The sequence below is a fragment of the Eschrichtius robustus genome, chromosome 5, assembly GCF_028021215.1.
Source record: "Eschrichtius robustus isolate mEscRob2 chromosome 5, mEscRob2.pri, whole genome shotgun sequence".
NCBI classification, from domain to species: domain Eukaryota; kingdom Metazoa; phylum Chordata; class Mammalia; order Artiodactyla; family Eschrichtiidae; genus Eschrichtius; species Eschrichtius robustus.
The window spans coordinates 368,883-394,991 of NC_090828.1; the positions used below are offsets into that span (position 1 = coordinate 368,883).

Here is a 26,109-nt window from a genome sequence, read left to right on the forward strand (position 1 = left end):
CCCATACCGCCGCCCTGACAGTGCCAACCCCCCAGGACGCCAGCTGCACCTGGACTTCTCCCCCCGCCTCCCCCCCCCAACCTTCTGTCCTCATTCACTCCCTAACCTACGTCACATCTTAAGCCTCGCTTCCCATGTTCTGGTTTTGGCGACTCTCCTCCCGGTGTCTGACTTCCACCCTCAGTCCCCTTGGCCACCTCCCTGGTCCCCATCCCCGGGACTGGTCAGCCCCGCCTTTCACCTCACCTGGCTGAGGTTTGCACACCCAGCTCCTCCCCTGCCTGAGCCTGGTGAGTGGTAGCCTTCGCTCAGACCCGGCCCAGGGCCGCTACCCCGGAACGAGGAGGGCAGGCGGGACCAGTGGTGGTGGGCCGCCAGCCAGCGCTGCCATCTCGTCCCATGACCCTGCAGGTGTACACCGCGCGGTCCGGGCCCGCCTCAGGCCCTCCAGCCCAACTCTCCCGGGACGAGCTGGGCTCTGCGTATGTCGGCCAGCCGCCCCCATGCCCCGTCCCACCCATTCGAGAGCAGCTGGGCTCTTGTCCCTTCAGAGGACCCTCCGTGGAACCCTTTCCCACCTGTGCTCCTCCTGTCTCGTCCCCGCGTCCCTGAGGCAGTTCCTGCGTCTTGCTGGAGTTTCTTATAAGAACATCCTCTCTTGCCTCCTAGCAAACGAGGGTGCAGTGGAGACCCCCCAGGTCCATCTTTAATCCGTCTTTGCTCCGCCTCCCCCCACCTTCCAGGTGCCGGTGTTGCGGCGAGTCCCTGGGCCCCTGGGGGCTGGGGACGGCTGAGCACCCCTGCAGTAGACTTCACAGTCTCTGCAGCCCCGTTCTCCCGCTGGACCGGCTGTGCTCTCCTCCTCGTGGACCGCCACAACTGCGTCCTTACAGGCCTCTCCCGGCAGGTCCTGGGGCTGTTCCTCCTGCACTGTTCAGGCTGCTGGTTTCGTGTTGACATCAGGGCAGCGGGCCTGTCCGTACGCGGGCAGCGTCCCTGTGTCCAGAGCAGCTCCCTGTGCATCTCAGAGAGTGCAGAAAGCTCCTTCCTCACTTAGAAACCCAGCTGAGGGCAGCTGCAATGTCCCTTGACACTCTGGAAGCCATTGGTTCAGGTTGCAGGGGGGTTGCTGGTGTCACCAGCCTCTCACTCAGGCTGGAAGAGAGAAGGGACGAGAGGCCGCGAGGGGGGCACTCACGGGCCCTGACCCTGGGGCCAGGGGAGCGCCGGGCCCTCCACAAGCCCTGTGTCGTGAGGCCAAGGCTGTGACAGCTCACGGACCGGGACCGCTGGGGACGAGGGGGTGGGACTCACCACAGCCTGTTCTTGTTTTAATTTGAACACATGTTTAGAAACCGGGATATTTTACCCCCAAAGTCAATATTTCTGGTTTCTCTTAAAATACCAGAATACCTGCAACAGAGAGCCTGTCCTTGCGGGGCAGCAGTCCCCCTGCGGGGACCCGAGACCCAGGAGGCGAGGCCGCCCCGTGCTGTTGTCGCACGGCCAGCAGGCCAGGGAAAGGCGGGCGTCTCTGCTTTCTTTTGATGCCTGTTTGTTTCACGGAAGTTTCACCTCCTAACGTTTCTACTGAGGTAGCATTTACACGAGTGAGACAGCTTAGGTGTCCCCTGGATGAGGTTTGACGGGTGCAGACCTCTCAGCCAGCTCCCCTGGGCTCTTTTGTGCCTCCGACTCCCCTCCCGGAGATCCGCGGGCCTGATCTAGACGTTCTTACAAGTGGAGTCGTGGAATGTGTACGCTTTTGTGTCTGGCGTCTCTTTCGTGACATGTTTTTAAGGAATATCTGTACTGTTTTAATTTCTAGTCTCTCATTGTGATCGGACAGTATGGTGGGAACTCTTTTCAGTTTTTGAAACTTACAGGTTTTCTCTGACCCCTTGTAAGGTAAGTCTTCATGAGTCTTTCAGAGGAACTTGAAGGAGTATTCTTTAGTTTTAAGCTACAAAGTTCAGTGTATGTCAGGACCACCTCATTAATTATATTGTATAGGCTTTCTATTTCATTATTTGAATATTATTCACTTGGACATAGAGAGACATGAATGGAGATTTCCTTTAGTTTCTTTCTATCAACATCTGAGCGTCTTCAGTAATGTCTGCTTTATAAACATCGCTGCCGGCATTTGGTGCATGCGTATTCACACATAATCGCCATGGTGACCTGCGCCCTTCGCATTCTGAGAAGCTGTTCCTTGTCTGCTTGAATGCGTCTTGGCTTGAACTTCATTTTACCTGATTTTAGGGTCATGACGCCTGATTTCCTGCTGCTTGCCTTTGTATCTCTTATTTACAGCAAGTGTTGAGGATCTTGCTTTGTGATTCATTCTGAAGAGCTTTTTCTTTCAACATGTGACTTCAGGTGTGTTTGGTGTTAGTTCTTAGTGCTTTATAGTGTGCCTGCTGTGTTTTGTTTTTAAAGTAAATCTTTCCCGCATGGTCTGTTCTTAGTTGGGCAGCCTCGGGGCCACGGACTCTCCATGAGGGACCGGCCGGCCTGCCCTGCCCCCCGGGCTCCCACTTCTCCCACGGTCTCTGTGTGCGGCTGGGGCACCCCCCACCCATGCCCTGTGCTCACCTCTGCTGTCCCGTGGAACGTGTTCAGGACTTACTGCAACTCCTCTGCCACCATCTCCCATCGCCTTTTGGGGAAGTCTGTCTTCTAGGAACACCCTCAGGGAGAACTCACAGGACAGCATTCCCTGAGTGTTGAAAACTGGCCTTTCCAGTGCTGTCAACAGGAATGTGGTGTGAGTTCCTACCTAATTTTAAATTTTCTACTAAACGTATTAAAAAGGTAAAGAGAAACAAGTGAAGTTAACTTTAGTAAATTATTTAACTCAATATTATATAAAACATTATTATTTCAACGTGTAACCACCAGTACTTGAAAATTGCTGATTTACGTGAAGTTCCTTTTTTTGGACTGAGTTTTTGAAATTCAGTGTGTGTCTTACACTTAGAGCGTGTCTCAGCGGACCAGCCACCTTTCACAGGCTCAGTGTTGGATGGCCCGGCCTGTACCTGGACGGCAGGCAGGGCTCTGGTGGCCTCAGGATCCTCGGATCTGCGTTCCCTCCCCGCGTCCCTGGGGAGCCTGCCACCCGTGTTGCGGTGCAGAATGCTGCTCTGCTTTCTCTGTGGACCTGCCCTCCTGGCATTTCCTACAAATCGGATCGTGCACCGAGTGGCCTTCAGCGTCCGCCTTCCCTCTCTCAGCGTGCATTTTCAAGGTCGTCCACGTTTTCAAGGTCGTCCTCATCTAGAGCTTCCCTCCTTTTTTTAAAAAAAATTTATTAGATTTATTTATTTTTGTTTGCGTTGGGTCTTCTTTGCTGCGTGCGGGCTTTCTCTAGTTGTGGCGAGCGGGGGCTGCTCTTGGTTACAGCGCACAGGCTTCTCATTGCGGTGGCTTCTCTCCTTGCGGAGCACGGGCTCTAGGTGCACGGGCTTCAGTAGTTGTGGCACGCGGGCTCAGTAGTTGTGGCTCGTGGGCTCAGTAGTTGTGGCTTGTGGGCTCTAGAGCGCAGACTCAGTAGTTGTGGCACACGGGCTTAGTTGCTCTGCGGCATGTGGGATCCTCCCGGACCAGGGCTCGAACCCGTGTCCCCTGCATTAGCAGGCAGATTCTTAACCACTGTGCCACCAGGGAAGCCCAGAGCTTCCCTCCTTTTTGTGTCCAAGTTGCACTCTGTGTCTGCGTGATCTGTTTATTCCCTCGACGTTGGAGGACATTTGGGATGTCCCAGATGAGCCTCGTGTTCAGGTCTCGGGTGGGCGTGTTTCCGTCTCTCTCGGGTGCTCCGAGGGCAGGATTGCCGCCCGGTCGTGGCTTCCTACCCTTCGTGCCGCCTCCCTCGCGGCCGCGGGGGCCACCCTCCTCTACCACCAGCTGCTTCCTGCAGCCAGAGGCCTCGGCCCTTCTGCTCAGACCTCCAGGCTCTGCTCAGAGTCAAGGCCGGAGCCCTTCCAGGGGCTCACAAGGCTCTCCCAGCCGGCCCTCCCCAGCCACGCTGGCTGCCTGTTCCTGCCCAGCAAGGCCAGCCCGCCTTGTGTCTGCGGGAACTTGTGTCTGCAGCTTGTCCGCCCCCCCCGAGCAGCCGCCGGCTCCAGTCCCCAGCGCGGGCTCTGCTCCCCGCCCACCAGGGGCCAAACTTGCCCCGCTTAGTAAGATCGCAGAAGGTCCCCACAGCCCCCAGGTCCCTTTCCGGCTCATCACCTAGTGTCCGGGAGGTTCCGCCCCTTCTACTTCTCCTTGTGTCCAGCCGGCTCCCCTCGCCGGGACGAGTGTCTGTCTCCCGTCCGCTGGCTGCTGGGCCCCTCTCCCTGGACGATCGTGTGGCACGTCGCACGGATGAATGAATGAGCCATGCGTCCCCGAGAGTCAGCAGCAGCAGGGTCTGCTGGAGCCCAGACTGATGATTCGGAAGCTCTGTTCTTTGCTTCCATCAAAGATTGTAACTAGAAGCCTGATGTAAATTTCTTTTGCTGTCTAATTATGAAGGTTTGATGAGTCAAGGCTCCGGTGTTGCCATCCTCGCTTTCTAACTTTCCACGGGCAGTTTGAAAAGGAAGTACCGGAAGAGATAGCCAGGTTGGAGAAGAAGGGGAGTTTCACCCCGCCCCACCCCCCGAAGCCTGCCCGTTTTTTGCCTCGTGAGGCTCAGAAGTCACAGGTGTGAGTCCCTGTTCCCCACCCTCTGGTTTGCGCCGCATGCCCAGGCCTGGCTGGGAGCTCGGCCCTCCTCCGTGGTTCCCAGTTGTTCTTAGATGCTGTCTGTTGCTTCTCCACCACCAGAGCCCTTCGAGCTCCTTTTCCCCTGGGTGTCATTCTCCCAGACTGCTTTCAATCTAGTCGAAGGTTGTGTGATTTTAGAGGCCGAGATGCTTCCGGAACTCCCATACCCTTGGTGTGTGTGACTGGGGAGCGGGTTCCTTTGCTCTGGCATTTTGGAGCTTGTTGATAGAACCCAGAAATCAGTAGTGTGGCCTTGGGAATTCCCTGGTGGTCCAGTGGTTAGGACTCCGCACTTCCACTGCCAGGGCCCCGGGTTCAACTCCTGGTAGGGAAACTAAGATCCCGCAAGCCCCATGGTGCGGCCAAGAAAAAAAAGTAGTGTAGCCTCCCACGCGGCTCAGCTGACACCGGCCTCTCTCCTCTTCTGCTTTTGCTTAGTATTGCTTGCACTGTTTGCCTGAAAGCACTTGGGTTTGAGGCGTGACAGGGTGTGGGAAGCAGGCGTACCGGGAGGAGCACTTTGGCTGCATCTGGGACTCAGACCACCTGTCCCTGTGCCCCTGGTGGGCCAGGTGCGGGCGCCAGCCCCGCCTTCCCGTGGTCTCAGGGCGAGTCCACCGTACACGGCGGGCGTGAGAATCGCGTGAGCCCGTTTCTGAAAAGCTGCTCAGCAGCACGTGGTCCTTAGTCAGCCTCCATCCCCTGACTGCTGGCCAGTAGGACTGGGGCGTGGGGCTGGGCTTGCTGCCTGGGAGCCCCTGGCAGTGGGAGCGGCCACCTGACCCTCGCCCGCGGTCCTGTCGCTGGGGCCTTGCCACCTGGCTCCTCCCCATTCAAGGCCTTGCTGTCATCCTTCACTCTTCAGTGACGGTGGGTCCTTCTGAGGGTCCTTTCCGTTTGGGTAATGGTCTAAAGGAGGCCCACCGGGAGCCGCTGGGGCAGACCCTCGGCTTCTCCCGGGAAGCTGAGTCCACAGTCGCGTCTCGCCCGCACCGTGCGCTATCATGTCTTGCTGGCCCCGAAGCCCCCCGCTCCGCTCCCCGCATCTTCCTTCTGCCCTTCACCTCCATCGCCAGGCCGCCGTGCCAGGGCACGCTCACCCGGCGTGGGGCCTGGTGTTGCCGCTTTCCCAGCCCTCCTCGGAGGCCCCGGGGCCTCTGGGCTCTCCTTGCCCTCCAGGCCCTCTCCTTCTCTTCTCTGTGTCGGGCTGCTGCAGGGCTCCAAAGCTGCATCTGGCAAGATGACATTTGCTAATTGCTTGGCCTTTTTCTCCCCCTCTTGACAGGTGGCTGGTGGCGTGTTCAGGGCCCCGCAGGGTGAGCTGCAGTGACTGGGGCCTGCCCCAGTACGGAGTGTGAGTATCCGCACAAAGCTCCCCGGGGACCGCTGGCGGCAGCCGCTGACGCCCTCTTCCTTCCATCCTCAGAGCCCCCCAAAATGAACCCCGTGGTGGAGCCACTGTCCTGGATGCTGGGCACCTGGCTGTCAGACCCGCCGGGAGCCGGGACCTTCCCGACCCTGCAGCCCTTCCACTACCTGGAGGAGGTGCACATCTCGCACGTGGGCCAGCCCATGCTGAACTTCTCGTGAGTCCGCCTGCCGCACTGCTCTCTGAGATGAGACAGGTGAACGCCAGGTGGGAAGGTACAGAGGGCACCTGGTGGTCTGTTTCCGAAAGGTGCCCTCTTCCTGCCCTGCACCGGCACCTGAGACACACACTGGATGGAAATGGTACCTTCTTGTGTCTTAGACAACGTGAAGGTGACCACAGAATCTCAGGCTCGGTAATCCAAACGTGGAGATAAGTGCGTGTGCTCAATTAAATCCTTCATCTCCTGCGGTATTCCTGTGTGGAAATCAGTCACCCCAAGATTACTGAAAATAGGGGCCCCGGCTTTCATTTAGTCCTACCCCTGAGCCAGCCGAGGGCTCAGAGAAGCTGGTGTATCGTGGCTCTCAGATTCGTAGCGTGCAGCAAAGCTTTTCCCTGCCACTCCTGAGGAAGCGGGTCGCAGGGCAGGGCGGCTAGGTGGGGGCACCCCGGGGCGTGGGGTGGTGGGGAGGTGGCGGAGGATACATTGTCTCATACCTTTTTGCATTATTCTTGACTGAATGGGTGAAGGGAAAGAATATCCTGCACATAAACAAAAGGTGGAAATTCTGGGTAATGCAGAATAACCCCTAATAGAAAGCAGTCTTTTTAAACTATGAGCTGTAACCCATTAGAGACATTTATGACTAGCATTAATTAATTTTCTTTTAATGCTGGTCACTCAGTTTTGTGACTAACATTAAAGAAAAATGAAATAGAATAGAAAATACGTATTTTGGTCAATGTCGTGGTCTACATGTATGTAGTAGAAGTATTTCTCAGTGAGGGGTTGTGGTCGCAAGAGGGCGTGTAAGCCGTAGCCACACCACCAGCCTGTCAGAAGCTCATCCGCAGCGGCCGTAGATTCCCCCACGTCGTGCTGGTGAGACTGTAAGCGTTGGTGTTGAAGTTGTGAGTCAGTGCTCTCGGGTCGAGGGGCAGCTCTTACCACCACCGTGAACTTGCAGCCACCTTACCACCACCGTGAACTTGCAGTGGTGGCCGGGTGATAAGACGCTGACTCATCGCCTGCTCTGTTCTCCTACCCTATGAATTAACTGGGCTCCTAAGCAAGATAATAGCTCAGAAGAGGGAAGGCCTGGCATTGGCTGGGACTTTACTGTGTGGGTGGAGGGCTTAGGCCGAGAAGTGTGTGCGGTGCTGGGGCTGAAAAGGCCTTGGTGGGAGGATGGGGAGGGAGGAGAGACAGGGGAGCGGGGGTGCCCGCACCTGTCGTCTCCCGTGTCTCCGCACGGCGCCCTTTACACGTGTCTGTGTTTCCACGCAGTGCTTCACGTTCAGTGGGTGGGACGCTTGCCAAGTGAGGAGGGGGCGGGCCACAGTCTGGCATGTGCTCTGGTGGGCACCTGGTACCTGGGCTTCACCTGTCGCATTACCCGTCCAGGTTCAACGCCTTCCACCCGGACACCCACAAGCCCATGCACAGGGAGTGTGGCTTCATCCGCCTGGAGCCCGACACCAACAAGGTGGCCTTCGTCAGCGCCCAGAACACAGGTACTCCCCTTGCCGGCCTGCCTTCCACCCACGTGCCCTGCGTGCTGCCAGCAGGTGGGGTGGCATCTGCCCCCCGATTTCGATGTGACCGCAGACGTGGCCCCGTGCGTGCCTTTCAGGGTGGACAGTGTCGGGCCTTTGGACGGCTCAGGGGGAGCTGGAGAGTGGGGGGCCGGCAGGTGGGGGGCTGCGGGAGTGGCTCTGTGGGAACAGGCCGGCTTCATCTCCGGCCCTCTGCGCTCACATCTGTGCTGTCGCTCAGCTTCCCATGCAGGTGGGGCTCTGGGGGTACCTAGACCAGGGAGCAAAAGTTATGTCTGGAAGTTTGCTTTGCCCCCAGGGGGAATTCATCCTAAAATAGTTAACCAGGTTCATGAATTCGAAATTACTCAACACCCACCTACGTGACCCTTAACCTTGCTCACTGGCTCAAGTGAGCGCTCACTTCCAGGAAGCAGGTGGACAGTCAGGGCCAGCCGAGCCGCCCAGGGTATTGGCAGCCTGGAAATCGGTGGGCAGCCAGAGGGGCGTCCATTCCCCTGGCCTCGTGTCCCTCCTGTCAGATCGCTGGGGGGAGTGGGAGGGCCAGGGTCAGGGCGACCCCCAGAGATCACCTGCCCTGGCTGCAGGAGGAGTTGTGTCTTTTCCCTCTTGATACCTGGGGGGTCATCGCAGGTGACTGGGCAGTTATTGCCTCGATGGCCGTGACGTTCAGATTGGTTGAGCCCTTGATTGCAAAGGAGGGTGGTCAGCGCAGGGCAGCCGGGAGCCCCGGGCAGGCTGCGTGGACTGACGGTGTCTCTTGCAGGCATCGTGGAGGTGGAGGAGGGCGAGGTGAACGGGCAGGAGCTGTGCATCGCGTCCCACTCCATTGCCAGGATCTCCTTCGCCAAGGAGCCCCACGTGGAGCAGGTGAGGCCAGGTGGGACCGCGCGGCACCCCTGCCTTTGCACTCCATCCTGGAGGCCTGGCTGTCTCCTGTCACCTGGTTCTTTCTCGCGCTCACACAGGCCGTGATGTGATTATCTATCCCTGCTCGTGCGCGGTTGGCTGTCCTCAGGTTTGTTGAACAATTATGTCCCCACCAGCATTGCATGGGGGGGACCTTGTTCCCTACTCCTTGACCAGTGCGGTGTGTTTTCAGGATTTCTGATTTTTTTAATCTGATAAATAAAAGGTGGTATCTCATTGGTGTTTTAAATTTAACTTATGAGTGAGGGGGCATTCTTCGTGCTCACTGGTTGTTTGTATTTCTTGTTCCGATACTTGATGTTCAGAGTCATTGCCTGTTTTTCTGCGAGGTGTCATTTTCTTGTTGATTTCTGGGAGATTTTTTATGTTCTGTGGATATCAATCTGTCGTCCGCTGTATCTGTGACAACACCCCCATCCGGTGACTTAGGTTAGCCTGATTGACGATGTCTTCTACCCACAGGCTGTACATCTTTCTCTAGTTGCCTCTCGGGGTCTTTTCCTAAATGCCGTATGAATTTGGGCTCTTGCTCAGGAAGATGTCTTCTGCTCCAAAAGGATAAAATTATTCTTCCATTTTCTTGTGCTGTCGCAGCTTTCCTTTTTTACGCGTAGACCGTTAGTCTCTCTTACTTTTATTTTCACGTGATGGGCGCCAGAGACCCCGCAGGTAGCCGCGCACAGCAGCACGGGGGTGCGCTGCAGGGATTTCGGATCTTATTCGGTGTATTTCAGTAGATACCAAAGTTGGTTTCTTTATGGCGTCAACCACAGAGGCCTTGGACACTCCATGGTGGAGTCTTAAGTGCTTTGTGGTTCTTGTTGCCACTCTGTAGCCCTGCCCTGCAGCAGCGCACACCCTGTCCCGGGCTGGGCCTTGAACTTAGGCCGTCCTGGTGGCTACCGAGTGGCGTTGCAGTGAGGTGTTAATTACCTTTTTTCCCAGTGATGAGTGATGTGGCTCAGCCTTTCAACATGCTTATGTGCCGTTGTATTGTTTGTTTCATGACCTGAGCGTTCAAATCCTTTGTCCTTTTTCTCCAGCAGCTTGTTTGCCTTATCTTGGAGCTGTAAGAGTTTGTTACGTATTCTGGACACAAGTCCTTTATCAGGTAGTCGTGTTGATAAGACTGTGCTCTCAACTTAAAACTTACCATTTCATTGCTTTAACAAAATGTTTTACTTTTGATGAAGTTCTGTTATCAGTTTTTTCTCTTACAGTTTGTGCTTTTTGTGCCCTGTCTTAACATTTTTTGCCTAACACCCACTTTCACCTGCATTTTCTTCAAGAATTTTTACAGTGTCTCCTTTTGCTTTAAGGTTTATTATTTGGGAATTTATATTTTTGTATGGTGTGAAGTAGGGGTCAAGATGCTTTCATTTTTTCCTAGATAGATATCCAGTTGTGCCAGCACTATTTTCTTTATTTTTATTGTATTTTATTTTTTTACAATTTTATTTATTTTTGGCTGCGTTGGGTCTTTGTTGCTGCTCATGGGCTTTCTCTAGTTGTGGCAAGCGGGGGGCTACTCTTCGTTGCAGTACGCAGACTTCTCCTTGTGGTGGCTTCTCTTGTTGTGGAGCACGGGCTCTAGGCGCACAGGCTTTAATAGTTGTGGCACGTGGGCTCAGTAGTTGTGGCTCGCGGGCTCTAGAGCGCAGGCTCAGTAATTGTGGCACACGGGCTTAGTTGCTTCACGGCACGTGATCTTCCTGGACCAGGGACCGAATCCGTGTCCCCTGCATTGGCAGGCGGATTCTTATCCACTGTGCCACCAGTGAAGTCGCCCAGCACCATTTTTTAAAAAGAAAATTATCCTTAATTTGTTGAAGTATGTAGGTGGCTTTATTGAAAATCAACTCATTATATTTATGTGGCTCTTTTCCTGGACTCTGTTCTATCCCATTGATCTCTAAGCTGTCTTTACAGCAGTACCACGCTGTCTTGATTGCGATAGCTTTGTATTAATCCTTGAAATCGGGTAATATAAGTTACCCAATTTTTTTCTTTTTCTTTTTCCAAAATTGGCTGTCCAGGATCTTTCTCATTTCCATATGAATTTCAGAATCAGCTTGTGAATTTCTAGAAAAAATTTTACTGGGATTGCTTGAGTTTCTAGATGAACGTGGGGAACTGCCATCTTCAGCAAACTTAGTCTTGTGATCAGTATCAGGTAAATGTCTACATTTATTTAGGTTTTTTCCACCCTAAATTGTTTTGCAGTTTTCAATGTACAAGCCGTACACATATTTTGTTAAATTTTTCCTAATTTCATGGTTTTAGATGCTATTATAAGTGATTTTTAAAATTTTTCCAATTATTTGTTTGTAGTATATGGAAATAAAATTGATATTTGTAGATTGATCTTATATAACCTTCTTAAATTCACTTATTTATTTTAGTAGTTTTTTAACAGATTCCTTAGGATTTTCTGCATAGACAATCATATCATTTGCTATTATAGACAGTACCTTTTCCATTCTGATGCCTTTTATTTCTTTTCCTGCATTAACTGCACTGGATAGGACCACCAGTATAGTATTCAGTAAAAGTAGTGGGAATAGACGTTGGTACCTTGTTCTCTGTCTTAGGAGCAGGTGTTCAGTCTTTCACCACTGGGTGTGATGTTAGCTTGCTAGTTTTTTTTTTATTGAAGTATAATTGATTTACAATATTGTGTTAGTTTCTGGTGTACAGCAAAGTGGTTCGGTTATGCATATATATGTGTATATTCTTTTTTTAATTCTTTTCAGTTATAGTTTATTGTAATATATTGAATATAGGTCCCTGTGCTATACAGTAAATCCTTGTTGTTTATTATATATGGTTGTATGGCTAGTTTTAAAAAATCATAAATGGGTATTAAGTTCTGACAGATGCTCATGATGAATTACAGTAATAGGTTTTCTGATGTTGAGCCAACCATGCATTCTTCAGATAAACCCCTTTTGATTGTGATGATCTGTCATTTTTTATATTACCGGATTTATGTATTACTGAAATATGTAAATTGGAAAATTTTTGTGTCATATTATTTATTTTATTCTAATCATTCCAGGTTTAATTTCTTCCTCTTTGTTTTGTTTTTTGTTTGTTTGTTTGTTTGGTTTGTGGGGGGGGTGCTTCTTAAAGGAAAAATTTGGATCATTGATATTTAACCCTTTTTAAAAATAAATTTCTTTCTTTCTTTATTTTTGGCTATGTTGGGTCTTCGTTGCTGCACGCAGGCTTTCTCTAGTTGGGGCGAGCAGGGGCTACTCTTCGTTGCGGTGCGCGGGCTTCTCATTGTGGTGGCTTCTCTTGTTGCGGAGCACGGGCTCTAGGCGCATGGGCTTCAGTAGTTGTGGCTCAAGGGCTCAGTAGTTGTGGCTCTCAGACTCCAGAGCGCCGGCTCAGTAATTGTGGCACACGGGCTTAGTTGCTCTGTGGCATGTGGGATCTTCCCGGACCAGGGATCAAACCCGTGTCCCCTGCATTGGCAGGTGATTCTTAACCACTGCGCCACCAGGGAAGTCCTTAACCCATTTTTATTATTTTTATCCTCACTCAAAATATTTTATTTCTCCAATGATTTTGTTTCCTTGAACAGGATTATTTAGAAGAATGTTACTTATTTTCCAACTATTGGAGGACTTTCTTGCTATGATTTCTAATTCAGTTCTATAAAACCCAGAGAACGTGGTCTGTTTGAAAGTTATTCTATGCCCTGTATATGATCTAACTTGGTGAATATTTCATATGCACTCAGAATGAATAAGTATTTGACAATTGTTGGCTGTAGTGGACTGAAAATGCCAGTTAGGTCAAACTGATTGATAATGTCATCAGATTTTCTATATACTAGAGGATTTGGGGGTGGGGGGGTTCTTCGTTGTATCTAATTACTGAGAGGTATTAAAATCTCCAGTTATGACTGAAGATATTTCAGTTCTTTTCTTTGGTTCCATCTTTGCTTCATAATTTTGAAGCTCTGTAATTTAGATGCATACAGATGATATATGCATTATATTTCTGAAGTGTCCTTTATAGCTTGTAATATTATACCTGGAAATCTGCTTTGTCTGATACTAATGTAACCGCACCTGCTTTCTTATGCTTATCATTTATACAGTATATCTTTTTTCCTACCCTTTTCACATTCAAATTGTGTCTCTATACTTACAGTACATTTCTTATAGAGTCTTGCTTTTTTTCTCTAGTCAGAAAATTCTGTATTTTAATTGGAGTATTTAGTTCATTTATGTTTAACATAAGTATTTGTATGGGTGGTTGTACATCCACCATCTTGATTTGTCTGCTTCTTTCTTGGCTTTGTTCCTCTTTTGTTCCTTCAGTATGTTTTCTTGGGTTAACTAAGTATTTTTAGCATTCTGTTTTATTTCTTCTATTAGCTTAACTGTATCTTTTTTTTTAATAGTTAACTTAAGGCTAACAATATGCATGCTAAATTTATCAAAGTCTGTTTATAATCAGTGATACACTGTTACATTTCCCACTTCACGTGTGTGTTAATCTTACAGCTGTGTAGAATTACCTTTATCCTCCTTTTGTGCTGTTGTCATCATACCTTTTACATATAAAAAGTATCCACATACATTATAAACCTTCACACTAGGATTTTTGCTTTAAATAATCGGTTGACTTTCAAAGAAATTACAGTTGGGGGGGGCAGGGGAGTAATCTCTTATAGTTACCCACTTAGTTTCTCTTTGTGTTGCTCTTTTCTCCTTCTGTAGAGTTTCCTGTGGTATCATTTCCCTTCATTCTAAACCTGCATTAGTGGCATTTCTTGTAGTATAGGTCTGGCAATATTTCTTTTGAGTTTATTTCACCCCCAACTTTTTTTTCTTCTTCAGTATTTTTTATTGTGGAAAAATAGATACATAAAACTTAATTATCTTAACCATTTTTAAGGTTACACTTAAATATATTCACATTGTTAATCATCTCCAGAACACATTCACCTTGCAAAACTGAAACTCGGGCCCACTAAACAGTAGCTCCCTGTCCTCTCCTCCCCTGACCCCCTGGCAGCCACTTCTCTACTTTCCATCTCTCTGATTTTGACCTCTTAGGTACCTCACATCAGTGGAATCATACAGTTATTTTTCTTTTTGCATCTGGCTTATTTCACTGAGCACAATGTCCTCAAGGTTCATCCATGTTGTAGCCTGGGTCAGAATTTCCCTTCTTTTTAAGGCTCAGTAGTATTCCAGTGTATGGATGGACCACATTTGCTTTTCCATTCATCCATCAATGGATAACTGAGTTGCTTCCACCTTTTAGCTATTGTGAATGAAGCTGCTGTGAACATGGGTGTACAGATATCTCTTCAAGACCTGCTTTCAGTTCTTTGGGGTGTATACCCAGAAGAGGAATTGCTGGGTCACGTGGTTAATTTTATTTTTAATTTTTTGAGGACCCGCCACTTTACCTGCACCGTTTTACATTCCCATCAACAGTGCACAATCACTTTACCTGCACCATTTTACATTCCCATCAACAGTGCACAGGGGTTCCAATTCATCTGCATTCTCATCATTTGCTGTTTTCTGGTTTTTTGATATCACTCATCCTAATGGGTGTGAGGTGGTATCTCATTGTAGTTTTGATTTGCATTTCCCTAAATGATAGCGATATTGAGCAACTTTTCACGTGCTTCTTGGCCATTTGTATATCGTTTTTGTAAAAATGTCTATTCAAATCCTTTGCCCATTTTTGAATTGGGTTGTTTGTTTTTGCTGTTGTTGAATTTTAGGAGTTCTCTGTTATTCTGTTTATGAATCCCTTATCAGATATATGATCGGCAAATATTTCTCTTATTTTGTGGGTTGTATTTTTTCTCTGTAAATAGTATCTTTTGATGCACAAAAGTTTTTAATTTTCATGAATTACAGTTTGTCTGCTTTTTCTTCATTGGCTATAAATTGGTATCCAGGAAAGCATTGCCAAATCCGATGGCATTACACTTTCCCTATGTTTTCTTCTAAGAGTTTTTATAGTTTTAGCTCTTACCTTCAAGGCTGTGATTCGTTTTGAGGGTTTTTTTTGTTCACTCGTTTTTTGTATTAATGTTAGGTAAGGGTACGGTTTCATTCTTTGGCAAGGGGATATCCAGTTTTCCCAGCACCATTTATTGAAAAGGCTGTCCTTTCCTCATTGAATGGTCTTGGCAACCTGGTTGAAAATCATTTGATAACATATGCAAGGATTTATTTCTGGGCTCTCAAAACTGTTCCATTGGTCTGTATGTCTGTTTGTATGCCAGTGTCACGCTGTTTTGGTCACTGTCATTTTGTAGTAAGTTTTGAAATCTGTTGAGAGTCCCTTGAGATTCCATATGAATTTTAGGATGGATTTTTCTATTTCTACAAAACATATCATTGGCATTTTGATTTGAATTTTGTTAATTCTGTAGGTCTCTTTGGGTAGTATTTGTTTCTTAATGATATTAAGTCTTCCAATCCATGAACATGGGATGTGTTTCCATTTATTTATGTCTTCTTTAATTTCTTTCTGGAATGTTTTGTATTGGGTTGGCCAAAATGTTCGTTCATTTTTTTCCTTAAGAGGGCTCTTCTAGCACTTAGTTGTCTTTAACGTCATCCAAAACAATTTTGTTAGATTGTGCGTGACAGCTGTCATACCAGCGTGCATTTATAAAAAGACTTATTGGGACTCCCCTGGTGGCACAGTGGTTAAGAATCCGCCTGCCAATGCAGGGTACATGGGTTCGAGCCCTGACCTGGGAAGATCCCACATACTGTGGAGCAACTAAGCCTGTGCACCACAACTACTGAGCCTGCCCTCTAGAGCCCGCGAGCCACAACTACTGAGCCCGCGTGCCACAACTACTGAAGCCTGCGTGCCTAGAGCCCGTGCCCTGCAACAAGAGAAGCCACCACAATGAGAAGCCCGCACACCGCAACGAAGAGTAGCCCCCGCTCGCCACAACTAGAGGAAAGCCCGAGCGCAGCAACAAAGACCCAACGCGGCCAAATAAATAAATAAGTAAATACTTATCAAAATTGGTGAATTTTTGTATAGCCATTTTAATATCGAAGATGGAAGAAAAAAGCAACATTTTGAGCATATTATGCTTTATTATTTCAAGAAAGGTAAAAATGCAACCGAAATGCAAAAAAAGGATTTGTGCCATATATGGAGAAGGTGCTGTGACTGATCAAACGTGTCAAAAGTGGTTTGCAAAGTTTCACGCTGGAGATTTCTCGCTGGACAATGCTCCACGGTCGGGTAGACCAGTTGAAGTTGATGGTGATCAAATCGAGACATTAATTAGGAACAATCAGCGTTATACCACGCGGGAGATAGCCGACATACTCAAAATATCCAAATCAAGCGCTGAAAATCATTTGCACCAGCTTGGTTATGTTCATCACTTTGATGTTTGGGTTCCACGTAAGTTAAGCAAAAAAAAACCTTCTTGACCGTGTTTCCACGTGCGATTCTCTACTTAAATGTAATGAAAGTGTTCCGTTTTTAAAACAAATTGTGACAGGTGATGAAAAGTGGATACTGTACAATAATGTGGAAGGGAAGAGATCGTGGGGCAAGGGAAATAAACGACCACCAACCACACCAAAGTCCGGTCTGAAGGTGATGTTGTGTATATGGTGGTACTGGAAGGGGGTCCTGTATTATGAGCTCCTTCTGGAAAACCAGACGATTCATTCCAACAAGTACTACTGCCAGTTAGACCAACTGAAAGCAGCACTCAACAAAAAGTGTCCAGAATTAGTCAACAGAAAATGCATAATCTTCCATCAGGATTATGCAAGACGGCATGTTTCTTTGATGACCAGGCAAAAACTGTTACATCTTGGCTGGGAAGTTCTGATTCATCCATCGTATTCACCAGACGTTGTACCTTCGGATTTCCATTTATTTAGGTCTTCACAAAATTCTCTTAATGGAAAAAATTTCAATTCCCTTGAAGACTGTAAAAGGCACCTGGAACAGTTCTTTGCTCAAAAAGGTAAAAAGTTTTGGGAAGGTGAGATTATGAAGGTGCCTGAAAAATGGCAGAAGGTAGTGGAACAAAAGGGTGAAAACGTCGTTCAATAAAGTTCTTGGTAAAAATGAAAAATGTGTCTTTTATTTTTACTTAAACACCGAAGGCACTTTTTGGCCAGCCCAGTATATGTGAAATTTAAAAAAAAGAAAGAAAACTCACAGAAACAGAGTAGAATGCTGGTTACGGGGGCTCAGGTGGGGGAAATGGGCAGGTGTTGCTCAGTGGGTGTGAACGTCCAGGTGTAAGATGGACAGTGCGGCACTAGAGTTGACAGGGCTCTGTTGTATTAGTGAAATTTGCTAAGAGGAAAAAGACATAACTGTGAGGTGATGGATGTATTAACTGACCTTATCGCGGTAAACATTTCGCCATATACACACGTATCAAATCATCATGTTTCAACTTAAACCTATACTGTGTTACATGTCAGTTATATCTCAATAAAGCAGGGGGCAAAGGAGGGGAAAGGAGCCGGTATTGGCAGCAATCAGCCTGCATCTGTTCTAATTCTTTTTTTTTTTAATTGGAGTAGAGTTGCTGTACCATGTTGTGTTAGTTTCTGCTGTACAGTGAAGTGAGTCAGCTGTATATGTACATACATCCCCTCCCTCTTGCAAGTCAGTGAGAGAAACATGAGGCCTGCACTGTCTGTAATTCTCCAGCAGTGTCCTGATGTCCTTGTTTATCAAACTCAGCCCCTTTCTTCGTGACTCAGCCCCCTCCTTGATGCCTCAAGTGTTGTACGGGGTGGCTTCTCGGTATTTTATTTTAGGACCTAAAACAAAGTCAAATCCATCTTACTCTCTCCTGGCCTTTCCTTCTCCACCTTTTCCCTACTGGAAAAGACATAACAGGAACAAGAAAAAAAAAAACAGTTTGAGAAGTCATTAAAACATCAAGAAGTTCTCACATCAAGCTTCTTCTCTCTGCAGTAATATTTCTCTTTGGTCTGTGCAGTCGAGGAAAAGTGAGCACACTTGGCTAAAGTAAGAACTCGTGTTGTTGTCAAGATGGCCTCTGTCCCTGTGCTCAGAGGCTCCTTGGCCTCCTAACCTGCCTTTGCCGTGGGAGTTGGGCCCCAGCTGCGCGGGCTTCTCTCCAGAATGCGGCCCCCGCAGCTTCCGCTTACCCAGTGGCCCCGACAGGCTCCGCTTTGACGGTTGAAAGGCAATCAGTTGCTTCCAGCCCCACCTTGTTTAAACCTGTTTAAACGAGGGTCAGTCTGCAGCTCAGGTGGATTCTCATCCTGAGGGTAGACGTGGCGTGACCTCGGGATCACTGCCAGCAGAGGCCGTGGGCACCGCGAGAGGTCTGGTTCTGAGCCTGAGCGATGTCATCTACGACCTGCCTCAACTTTAAGTTCTTCCAAATAACTTTCATTTGAAGTGGAAAATAGCACAAGAAATTTCATCCAAGAGGCCGCCAAGCCCAGAGAAACCTAACAGGTGGTTCCCGGGCACGGGGGCACGCTGCAGGAGCGGTGTTGTCGCTGAGGGCACCACGCTGGACACAGCCCCGAGCGTGTGCTGCGGCGGCCGGGCAGCCCTCACACAGCCTCTCGCTGGGACCTGGGGAGGTCGTGGGGGACCAGCGTCTCCGCCGTGGGGTCTCCCCCGTGACCGTCTCCCGCCTTCTGCTGCCCTGCGTCTTGCCGCCCGGTGGCTGTTACAGGATGTTCACAGACTTCGGCACGAAGAAGCAGAGCCGAAGGCCGAGGGAGAGGCGGCCCTCGGTTCAGCGCGCGGTGAAATGGGCTGCGTCCTCGCGGCGTGGCCAGCAGCCGGCGCGGCAGCACGGAGGCGGCACGGGGGGTGCAGGGCCGCGCCGGAAGCCAGGTCGTCCGTCCTCAGGTGCGGCTTTTCGGGGGTGACCGCAGCCTCGGCCCGTCGGGCGGGCTCCGTGTGAGAGATACGCAGTGTCTCCCCTGTAACGTGGAAAGGCTCACGGGGCGCGGGGGGCCCGCCGTCGGGTCCCCGGGGAGGCATTTCCCTTGCCCCCGCCCGCGCTGCCCCGGCACGTGTGGCGCCGGGCGTCCGGCGTGAGGGCGAGAGCCCGTGTCCCGCGTCGGCGGTGGGGCGTCCGGGGAGCGGGCCCCCAGCGGGCCGCGGGCTCTGAGGCCAGGCAGCCGCTGTCCTGCGGAAGCTGAGCGCGTGGCCCGTGGCGCGGGCAACGCGGGCTTTGTTTCTCTCCGCTGCACTTCTGCTTCCTCTGCACAGTGGTCTCAAGGGTAAGAGCCTTGACTTTGTTTTTCAATTAAATTCCAGAACAAAGGCCGTGGAGTTGAAGAAGCGAGCCCAGTGTGAGAATGTTGGCCCGCCACCCGTCTGCTTTCTGTTTGTCCGCCTCGTCTGGGGCTGTGCCCCCCCCCCCCACGTCCTGCCCTCTGCAGCCCTCTCCCGTCCTCAGCGGTTACCGTGGCGAGGACAGCGCGTTGACCTTTGACACCTGTGGACGGTGGCAAGGACCTTAGGACAGGGCCGCTCGGACCACCACGCGGGGTGGTCCCTGGGGCTCAGGGTGGCAATTCTGAGGCACCGGGTCTGGGGCGGAGCCTGAGACTCTGCATTTCCAGCAGCCGCCCAAGTGGGGCTGGTGCCTGGAGCCCACCGAGTAGCAGGGACGTGGGACACTGACTCTGTGTCCTCCTCCCGCCTCTGCGTCTGCCGTCACGTGTTGTAGCTACGCATGCACACGAGACCCCACGAGGCTGGATACATGACAGCTCACCCTCACTTCCAGCCTCGGGTTCCGCACAGTTTTCCACGCGTTCACCCCTCCTGCTGCTCTTCCTTCGTTCCTGCATCTCTGCTTCCACCCTTTTCCTTAAAACCTGAAGAACTTCCTCTAGTGTTTTGTGTAAAGAAGGGGGGAGTCCTGCTGGCGGTGAATTCTCTGTGGGTTTTTTGTCTCAAAATGTCTTTATTTTGCCTTCACTTTTGAAGGGTATTTTCACTGCAGCCAGAATGCCAGGGGGACAGTTATTTTCATTGCTTTGAAGATGTCCTTCCATTGTCTTCTAGTTTCCATCTCTTCTGTTGAATTTCTTGAATTCTAGACATCACGCATGAAAACCGTGGGTGACTTGAGGCCTTGTTTGATGTTGTCTCCCACCAAAGGGCAGTTCTTGCACTTCTGCTGGTTTGTCCAGGAAGGGCAGATCCTGTCCACAGAGACAGCACTACTTTGAAACTGGACTTCCCAGTCTGTTTCTGGGGAACTCTTACTCCTGGGGTGCGGCCCTGAGGGGGTCCTGACCGACAGCCGGGTGGTTTTCCGCGGCCCCTCCTTCTAGACGCCTCCTCCTAGCGGTTCCAGGGGGTGGCCCGTGCCGTGCAGCCCCATGGGTCGGGCGCACCCACCCGGCTCCCCAGCCTCTGAGAGGGGACGGCTGCTCTGAGCTGGGTCTCTCCCCTGCACGCCCTTCCCCCTGAGGCCTTGGCCTTGCAGCCTGGCTGCTTTAAACAGGCTCTGGAATCTGGCTTTCCTCTCTTCTCTGCCCGAAGGTCGCTGGGGCCTGGCCAGCAGGGGTTCTGGCGCTCGTGGGCCCCCACCCCTGCCAGTTCTGGCGCCAGGTAGCCACCCCTGGAGGCGGCTTCCACAGTCGTCGGGCTTTCACCCTCTGCTCACAGACATTCCAGGCAAACCCGTTTTCTCATCGGGGGCTCGGATGCTGCAGATCTGTGTTCCTGTTAGAAACAGCTGCCGTAATTGGCCCTGATGAATCGGGGGTTCCAAAAGTGCTGGTACCGAGTCTTCTGAGAACACATCTGACATCAGTTCAAGCTGTGTGGAGAGGGATGCGCTGGACAGTCGGCCCCTAGTCAGACGGCGAGACTGACGCCCGTGCTCACCTCGGTCTTTTGGGAACAGCTGAGCAGCAGGGAGAGGGCGCGGGGCCAGGGCTCAGGACGCCCGTCACGGCTGCCGGCCGAGTGTCTGGCACCCCCTGGCGGGGACACTGCCTGGCTCACAAGCCCCTGACCACTGAGGTGAAACGTTGCAGCTGCCGCGGGAGCGTGTGGCCTGTGGTGGCACCTCAGCGGTTGTTGAATCTTTGGAAGGTAAAATTAAGGTGTTTTGTATTTGTTTTGTTCTGCTCAGATTACCCGAAAATTCAGGCTGAATTCCGAAGGCAAACTTGAACAGACGGTCTCCATGGCAACCACTACTCAGCCCCTGACTCAGCATCTGCACGTCACCTACAAGAAGGTGACCCCATGACCCCAGGTAGAGCTGAGTCCCGGCGGGGCCGGCCTGTGTGGTGACACTTCGGCTTCTCAGCAGACGCCGCAGCAGGTGTGGGTGTGGCCACAGGTCACCATGGGTTCAAGGGTGTTGCCACGTGTTCCTGTAATGGCACAGAAAAACCAAATAAAAGGCCTTTATTTTTATGGCTGAGCATTTTGAATATTATCACTTGCGTAGAGTACGTTTCTTTCATCTGCTGGTGACTATTTGTTTTCAGAGTCATTTCCCTAAAAAATTAAAAAAGGGTGACTCTCCTTTCCTTCGTGCAATTTTGACAAGATCTGAAGATATTTATAAATCTACGGTAGTCAGTAACAAGGTGAAGACAAAGGTAGGACAAAAAGGATTGCAGTTAATTTTCCTTTATTTTTAAAGAGCTGGGAGTATAAGGACCCCATTTCCATATGGACGAAGGGTGTTCCCAAGGCAAGAGGATAGTAGTGAATTTATCATCATTCTGTAAATTTGATTTATTCTCGGCAATATAACATCGCCTTCATTTGTTTGTTTACGATGGAAGTTTCCAGACATACACTGACCCCTGGACCTCAGCCGGTTCCAGCTCCTGCCAGCGTGTGGCCACACCGGTGCTTCCGTCTGCTCTTCCCCCCTTTCTGTGGCTGGAGCATCTTAAAGCGAATTCCACACACAGTGTCACTTCTCTCGAACGCTTCAGCATGTGTGTAAAAGCAAAACAGAGCCTTTCTCCTTTCCTGAGCACAGCACGGTATCAGGAGCCTCACCAGGAACGTAGACACGGGGTGAAAGGAGGCCGCGCTCAAGAGCAGGGGTCAGTGTCTTCAGCCATACATCCCCTTGTCACACACCCTGGGGGCAAAAGGCACCACCGCGGGGGTTGTCAGTACCTGGGAGCGCAGAGGAGGGACCGGGGCTGGTGCTGAACCCTCAGAAGAGCATGGCCGGAGTGCGAGGAAGGCGGCCGGCCCCCTGCGTGCAGGGTGGACGTGGTGGCCGGGCTGGGCTCGCCGAGAGAGTCAGGTCAGCAGAGACTCAGGCACAGTTCGTCCCTCCAGCTGCGAACCTGGGAAACCGGACAAGTTACTTGCCTCTGAAAGTCAATGACAGGAGAGGAGTGGATGGACACTCCCTTTCCAAAAGGGAGACATAGGAAAGAAGAAGGCGTGACAGGTCCTGAGCAAGTCCAAAACCTTAAGGCTTAAGAGGAACGATCCTCTGTGGCTCCGTGTCTGTCCTCCGGGCCCCCCTGGGGTGGTCCTGCGCCCCCCCCACCCCTCGCCCCAGCTTTGCCGGGTGCAGCCGTCACCACAGTTCTCAGGGGTTGGAGTCGTGTGCCTGCGGCTCTCCCCAGGTTCTGCCCACCAGGGGTCGCCCTAGCGGGGGCTCTGCACCCCTTGCAGGGTGTGGGTCTCTGCCTGGGTCATGAACCTGAGGCTCCAGGTGGCTCCGTCCTTCAAAACTGAGGGAAGGTAGCAAGGCCTCCAGGGCTTTTGCATTCTGCATGCTGGCAGAGATGGTACCATGTGGAAGCCAAACACCGATTCCAGCCAAGTTTGCAGCTGTGCCCTCCAGGGGGGGCCGCCACGTCTGCTGTGGCACAGGAATGTGGGGAGCAGAGCCTTATCCTCTGGGCCTTGGATGGAAGGGTCACCCCCACAATCTCTGAAATGCCTTTGAAGACATTTTTCCATTGTGTGGACTTAGGCTTCTGTTCAGGTGGCTGCCTGGTCTCCCTTTGTGTGGGTAACTAGCTCGTGACAGATCGGTACTAACCTCCGTGTCAGGTCCTCCCACACGTCCTGATCTGTCTCAACAAGCTTTCTTACTACTTTCAATATCAATAGACTGAGGATTTTCCACATTTTTAAGGTCTGCCTCCTTTTTGGTTAACAATTCTGTCCTTAAGTCTTCTTGCATTTTACTCTTAAGTATTCAAGAGGAACAAGGCCCCTCATGCTTCAACACTTACACTTTGCTTGGAAATTTCCAGGCAAATAACCAATTTCATTGCTCACAAGTTCTACCTTCCACAAAACTAGGACACACAGTTCAGCCAAGCTCTTTGTCCCTTTTTAAGAAAGATTGCCTTTCCTCCAGTTTCCAATGACCTCCATTTCCATCTGAGATCTCAGCAGACTGGCCTTTACACCTGTGAAAATTAGTAAAGGGAAAGCTCTCGAAACCGGAGTGGGGAGGGAATTCCCTGGTTGTCCAGTGGTTAGGACTCTGAGGTCTCACTGCCAAGGGCCTGGGTTCAATCCCTGGTCGAGGAACTAAGATCCCACAAGCGATGCAGCACGGCCAAAAACAAAAAACAAAAAATAATGGAGTGGGGAGGCCACAAGAGGGAGCGCTCACCAGCTCCACTGGATGTCAGCACAGATCCCAACAGGAGGAGACCACCTGGCCTCTTAGGCCAGAAGCCCTTTACCACCATCAGGAGGAAGGAAGATTTTCTCCCTGCCTGGCAACAGCCCAGCCAATGAAAAGCCACCACACTTTAGACCCCCATTTTCCTCCAATGGACTTTTTTGCTTATAACAGCCCCTCCCACCTTACCTTCTCCATAAAAGAGTTTCCTCTCCTTTGTCCTACTGGACTTGCCTGTGGACTTGTGCCACAGTTACCTGTCCTGAAACACAAATCTTTGCTGTTCCATAATAAACCCGTTTTGTTGGTTAAAAACTGGCTGTTTCATTGTTTTAGATGAACACATCCCATATATCTACCAACATTCTGTTCAGCATTACAGATTCTCTCAGAACACTGAGGCTTTCTCCACCGCTCTCTTTTCTTCCTGGGTCACCAGAATTGCCCTGAACAGTCCATTCACAGCAGTGGAGGCTTTTTCTAACATTCATCTTAAAACTCTTCCAACCTCTGATTTCCAAAGCCACTTCCACATTTTTAGATATTTGTTACTTCTTGGTAACAACTTTCTGACTTAGTCCTTCAGGCTGCTATAACAAAAATAACCATCCACTGGGTGGCTTGTAAACAACCGAAATTTACTTGTCCCGGTTCTAGAGGCTGGAAGCCCAAGATCAGGTTGCTGGCTGATTAGGTGGCAAGGGCTACTTGCTTATGGACGGCCGTCTCCACTGTGACCTCACATGCAGAAAGGCTGAGCTAGCTCTCTGGAGTCTGCGTTATGCAGGCACTCGTTCCAATCATGAGGGTGGAGCCTGTATGACCTAGTCACCTCCCAAAGTCCCCACCTTCTCCTACCATCACTTTGGGGGTTAGGATTTCAACATACGAATTTGAGGGAAAACACATTCAGACCATAGCTCCAAGGGAGCCTGGAGGATGGGACCAGAGCTGTCTCTGCTGCTGGAATGAGGCTGAGAGGAGCTGGGAGCATCAAGGAAGCCCCACTCTCTCCCTCCTGCATCCCAGGCTGCTGCCTGCTCACAGCTGGAAGCGGGCTAGGAGGGCAGCACCCAGAGCGGAGCAGAAAGGGTGGGGCTGAGAGCTGAGAGATGAAAAGCAAATAACTGACATGGTCACCTGGTCCTCCTCTTCCTCCTCCCGCCCCCCATGCCACTGATTGTTGGGAAGCTGGGAGGCGTCCCCAGTCTGGATCCTGGGTTCCTCTGGGCTCCTCGTGGTGTCTGAATTGTTCCTCTAACCCCTCTGTTTGCTGTAGTCTGGAGGTTGGATCACACTTCCTAAGGGCTGTCCGGGTCTTCCTGTGCGGCATCTGCCTGTCTCACGTGGCTGATGCTAAACTTAACAGGCTCAGACAGTGCGGCCTGCCCTCTTTATTCTCAGCGTCTATCAACCGGCCCACCCGTGGGTGAACCCGCCTGAACCAGCTCCCCCATCAGAGCTGCCGAAGGGCCGTCTTCTAAGCCTGTCCTGCATTCAGTGGCGGAATTCTCCGAAGATCTTCCATCCATCCAATTAGGCTCAGTTTGGTTCCTCTGAAATAAGTTCACACCAGAAAGCCAGTGGAAACGCTTCTCTCTTCCCCTTTGATCATCGGGTTTTAGAACAAGTGTGCCAGGGACAACGGTGCTGGCCGCCCGACCAGGCTTCTCACACCACACACCCCCCCACCGCCCCTCCTGCTTCTGTTATGAACCCAGTACTTTTTGTATGTTCGACGTGAGCTAGGCAAGTCCAGTCTTTTTCTTTGACAGATGGGAGGGGCCCACATGATGTGATAGTTGGCTGGATGGAGCCCCTCAAGCCCCTGATGGCCTCTGTGCCCACTTCCTGCCTCAGAACCTCCTTCTTTCCAGTGGGGGTGGGACTGAGAGGCCCCGGGCAGAACTGGAAAATCCCTTTATAAATTATTTTCTCACTTATTTCCACTTTACTATTTGAGATCTCATTGCAGAGATCACAACCCTTCACTCTCAACTCCTTTAGCATGGGATACATGCATTTTTTAAGAAAGAAACAAAATTGTGCATCCACACTTAGGTTTCCAATTCAAATTTTAAGATTATAAAATTTTTTACTTAAATTCTTTGATTTTACCTCTTTTAAGATGAAAATCCTGTTTATCATTATTTGCTTTCTCCTACAGGATACGTATGATTATTTGAGAATAATAATATTGTTATTAACAATAAGACTACTGATTGAAGTTTGACTTTTTTGCTGTTTTTACAGCTTTCTCATTGAAGATGTAAGGTTAAAATATAGTTGGAATAACTGATTTCTCTGGGTGCTTATGTCACCAACTTGATAGAGAAACTCATTTGTTTAATTTTTAAAAATTGACTGTTTTCTTAAGTTAGCTTTGCTTATGCAAAACATCCTACGTGACCCTATTGTCAAAAGTGTAAAACAAGGGACTTCCCTGGTGGCGCAGTGGTTAAGAATCCGCCTGCCAATGCAGGGGACACAGGTTCGAGCCCTAGTCAGGGAAGATCCCACATGCCGTGGAGCAACTAAGCCCGTGCGCCACAACTACTGAGCCTGTGCTCTAGAGCCTGTGAGCCACAACTACTGAAGCCCATGTGCCTAGAGCCCATGCTCCACAACAAGAGAAGCCACC

The 26,109-nt window shown here is 50.3% G+C and overlaps 1 protein-coding gene across 4 annotated transcripts in view; it reads left to right on the forward strand.

Annotated features, from left to right (window-relative positions):
* The window catches only part of THAP4 (THAP domain containing 4), a 41,913-nt gene extending 20,651 nt beyond the window's left edge, over nucleotides 1-21,262 (forward strand). For all 4 annotated transcript variants that reach the window (XM_068544034.1, XM_068544035.1, XM_068544036.1 and 1 more), the window contains 4 exons: nucleotides 6,185-6,344; nucleotides 7,755-7,864; nucleotides 8,673-8,776; nucleotides 20,973-21,262. In XM_068544034.1, coding sequence (XP_068400135.1) covers nucleotides 6,185-6,344; nucleotides 7,755-7,864; nucleotides 8,673-8,776; nucleotides 20,973-21,092 — 494 coding nt within the window. In that variant the 3' untranslated portion in view covers nucleotides 21,093-21,262. The remainder of the gene's footprint in view (nucleotides 1-6,184; nucleotides 6,345-7,754; nucleotides 7,865-8,672; nucleotides 8,777-20,972) is intronic.
* Nucleotides 21,263-26,109: the final 4,847 nt, after the last annotated feature.